Raw genomic sequence first — 3,812 nt, forward strand, 5'->3', positions numbered from 1 at the left:
TATCTCAAGTGTCACTTTTTGCACAAAAAGAATATACATAAGCAAGTTTTTGTGGGCTTTTTCTAGTTTTCATTCCAAAGCAGCAGGAAGATGACATACAAGCTGAAGATTTATGAAGCATCTTGGGAAAACAGAATGGTTTGTGATCTGGTTCCTGAAATAAATAAAATAAATAACCTTTTTTAAGTTTTTACTTTTACCAGAGACAGTAATTGAGTTATCATGATTATCAGTATCAGACAATAATCAGTTTGGTAGACCCTCATCTGTCGAGGTGTAGCCTTGTGGATCAAGTGTTAACCCACAGAAGGGGGAGTGTTTCACCTCACAGTAGGGTGAGTACTTTACCTCACAGATGGGGGAGTGTTTCACCTCATAGAAGGGTGAGTGTTTCATCTCACAGAAGGGCCAGTGTTTTACCCCACAGAAGGGTGAGTATTTCACCTCACAGAAGGGCCAGTGTTTCACCCCACAGAAGGGGGAGTGTTTCACCTCACAGTGGGGGGAGCGTTTCACCTCACATTAGGGAGAGTGTTGCACCTCACAGTAGGGGGAGTGTTGCACCTCACAGGAGGGGGAGTGTTTCACCCTACAGTAGGGGGAGTGTTTCACCCCACAGTAAGGGGAGTGTTTCGACCTCACAGTAGGGAGAGTGTTGCACCTCACAGTAGGGGGAGTGTTTCACCCTACAGTAGGGGGAGTGTTTCAACCCACAGTAGGGGGAGTGTTGCACCTCACAGTAGGGGGAGGGTTGCACCCCACAGTAGGGGAGTGTTGCACCTCACAGTAGGGGGAGTGTTGCACCTCACAGTAGGGGGAGTGTTGCACCTCACAGTAGGGGGAGTGTTGCACCTCACAGTAGGGGAGTGTTTCACCTCACAGTAGGGGAGTGTTGCACCTCACAGTAGGGGGAGCGTTTCACCCTACAGTAGGGGGAGTGTTTCACCCTACAGTAGGGGGAGTGTTTTACCCTACAGTAGGGGGAGTGTTTCACCCCACAGTAGGGGGAGTGTTGCACCTCACAGTAGGGGGAGTGTTTTACCCTACAGTAGGGGGAGTGTTTTACCCTACAGTAGGGGGAGTGTTTTACCCTACAGTAGTGGGAGTGTTGCACCTCACAGTAGGGGAGTGTTTCACCTCACAGTAGGGGGGAGTGTTTTACCTCACAGTAGGGGGGAGTGTTTTACCTCACAGACGGGGGAGTGTTGCACCTCACAGTAGGGGAGTGTTGCAACTCACAGTAGGGGGAGTGTTGCACCTCACAGTAGGGGAGTGTTTTACCCTACAGTAGGGGGAGTGTTTCACCCCACAGTAGGGGGAGTGTTGCACCTCACAGTAGGGGGAGTGTTTTACCCTACAGTAGGGGGAGTGTTTTACCTCACAGTAGGGGGAGTGTTTTACCCTACAGTAGTGGGAGTGTTGCACCTCACAGTAGGGGAGTGTTTCACCTCACAGTAGGGGGGAGTGTTTTACCTCACAGTAGGGGGGAGTGTTTTACCTCACAGACGGGGGAGTGTTGCACCTCACAGTAGGGGAGTGTTGCACCTCACAGTAGGGGGAGTGTTGCACCTCACAGTAGGGGAGTGTTGCACCTCACAGTAGGGGAGCGTTGCACCTCACAGTAGGGGAGTGTTTCACCTCACAGTAGGGGGAGTGTTGCACCTCACAGTAGGGGAGTGTTGCACCTCACAGTAGGGGAGAGTTGCACCTCACAGTAGGGGAGCGTTGCACCTCACAGTAGGGGAGCGTTGCACCTCACAGTAGGGGGAGTGTTTTACCTCACAGTAGGGGGAGTGTTGCACCTCACAGTAGGGGAGTGTTTCAACCCACAGTAGGGGGAGTGTTTTACCTCACAGACGGGGGAGTGTTGCACCTCACAGTAGGGGAGAGTGTTTGACCTCGCAGTAGGGGGAGTGTTTCACCTCACAGAAAAGTGATTCACCTCACAGGAAGATAAGTGTTTCACCTAAGAGAAATATATGTGTTTCACCTCATGGAAGAGTGAGTTTGTCCCCTCAAAGAAGTGAGAGTGCAGATGCCATGAAGCTCAGCAACTACAGAGTGTATGAAATGATTGGCTCACCTGTCGGGACCTCCTGTGGAGGTGTCCTCGAATCTTCACACAGGCAGATCTCATATCACAGCAAATATCTGATTGTAATTACATTCTGAACAAGAGTCATCAGAAAGATGACATATCCCCCCGCCAGCTGTCTGTAAAGTAACCACAAGTAAATGTGCAATTCTGTATGTAATGAGTCAAGAGTTGAATGTTCTTGAAGAAGCATACATTGTTTACCTACAAAAGATGCACCATGGTCGCATCCATATGAAATGTAAAAACAAGTAAAACAAGTGTGTTTCTGTGGGGTTTTTTGCAACCAAATGACAAATTACAAGAAACAAGAGTTTGCCACTAACGTGGCTATATCCCCCGCCCCTGTTGCAGAATTTATGACATAACTGAATCTAAACAAACCCTAACCTTTTTTAACCGAGGTGGAACTTGTCATGGAAATTGTAAAACAAGATGAGTTTGGAACCTAACTCCATCTTGTTGCCATGGAAACGTAAAAAATAAAAATTTATAAAATTTCTCAATAGCAAAAGGCACCAGTTCAGCATGTACCTGACAGACCTGCAAAGTTTGATGAAAAAATATTGAACTGTTTATGAGTTATGCTCCGGAAACAAAACGTGACGGACGGACGGAAGTACGAACGGACGGAGCCCGTTTCTATATCCCCCGCCAACTTCGTAGGGCGGGGGATAATAAAAACAATTTTTTTCTTTTGACTACACCCTTCCATATGACACAGATTATATGTACTAAGTTTGAGATGAATCCACTGAATAGTTTAAGAGAAATTGCGCGGACAAAGTTTTCAGACGGTCGGACGGACACAACCTTGGTATAACTTTAGGTCGGGGGTATGAAAAGTGTGATGTATGACTGAACAATCGAAAGCTATCAAGATAGATCCGCTTTCTCGTTTGGATTGTCTTTCTTCTCAACGAATGCCTGATTTTCCTGTAAACAGGTGTTATGACAGTAAACAGGTGGATGTTGTTCTTTGTACATATCTTCTTACCTGAAACTTTCTGCTTGAAACTTGATCTGACCTGATGCTCAAGAAGCTTACCGGTATATGTCTCGATGGCATTTAACAATGCTTAGCTTCACAAGAACCAGCAGGAACTATTAAGCTGGTAAAAAAGGAAGTATGGAAGAAAAATCACTTTCAAATACAAATGTAAATCACGATCAGTGAGTTTGAACGTGAAAATAATCAAGTTTTTGGGGCACATTGTGAACTGACAAAAATAAATATCTTTTGCACAATAAATGTGTTTTTTAGAAAGTGTTTGTAGCACTTTAAGAGCATTGTAAATGTATTGACTTTGCTAGCGAAAAATCATCAGCAATGCACAAACATATGCAGTTTAGTTCGAAGTAGATTGACAATGGCCTACAATAAGCAACTCCAGCAGAAAGAACCCAGAAACAGTTATCTAAAGACTGAGGCGCTATAGCTAAAAATATGCAGCATTCAGATAGTGCACATAGGTAATAATATGTCGTGAAGCAGCCATCAAAGCTACTTTTATCAAAGACATGTTATTGTGATATGAAACGTCTGTTTGACATAACAGAACTGAGTATTTTCCAACGTCAAGGCAAAATGTCTAATCAGCACATCACTTGACTGCCAACCTAGTAATTTCTACTCATAATCAGATGTCTGCTCAACACATGAATATAGACGGACATCCTAATGATTCTGGGAGTTGACTGCTTGTCTTTAGGCCTG

At 45.2% G+C, this 3,812-nt stretch overlaps 1 protein-coding gene across 1 annotated transcript; it reads right to left on the reverse strand.

The window, feature by feature from the left end:
* Positions 1-246: 246 nt before the first annotated feature.
* LOC139464783 (uncharacterized) lies at positions 247-2,317 on the reverse strand. Its single transcript, XM_071246293.1, has 4 exons — positions 2,304-2,317; positions 1,240-1,402; positions 715-852; positions 247-516 (listed from the first exon to the last, which is right to left on the reverse strand). The coding sequence occupies exons 1-4, from the start codon at positions 2,315-2,317 to the stop codon at positions 247-249; spliced, it is 585 nt and encodes a 194-aa protein (XP_071102394.1).
* Between the last annotated feature and the right edge of the window lie 1,495 nt (positions 2,318-3,812).

The sequence above is a fragment of the Haliotis cracherodii genome, unplaced genomic scaffold, assembly GCF_022045235.1.
Source record: "Haliotis cracherodii isolate W230 unplaced genomic scaffold, xgHalCrac1.p SCAF_17, whole genome shotgun sequence".
Taxonomy (NCBI): domain Eukaryota; kingdom Metazoa; phylum Mollusca; class Gastropoda; order Lepetellida; family Haliotidae; genus Haliotis; species Haliotis cracherodii.

Excerpts from the sequence above, each read along its gene's own strand:
- LOC139464783 (XM_071246293.1), bottom strand. Across the intron at positions 853-1,239 it reads GGTGCAACACTCCCCCTACT|GTGCAACACTCCCCCTACTG; the intron begins GTGAGTTGCAAC and ends CCCTACTGTGAG. Across the intron at positions 517-714 it reads GGTGCAACACTCCCCCTACT|GTGAAACGCTCCCCCCACTG; the intron begins GTGGGTTGAAAC and ends CCCTAATGTGAG.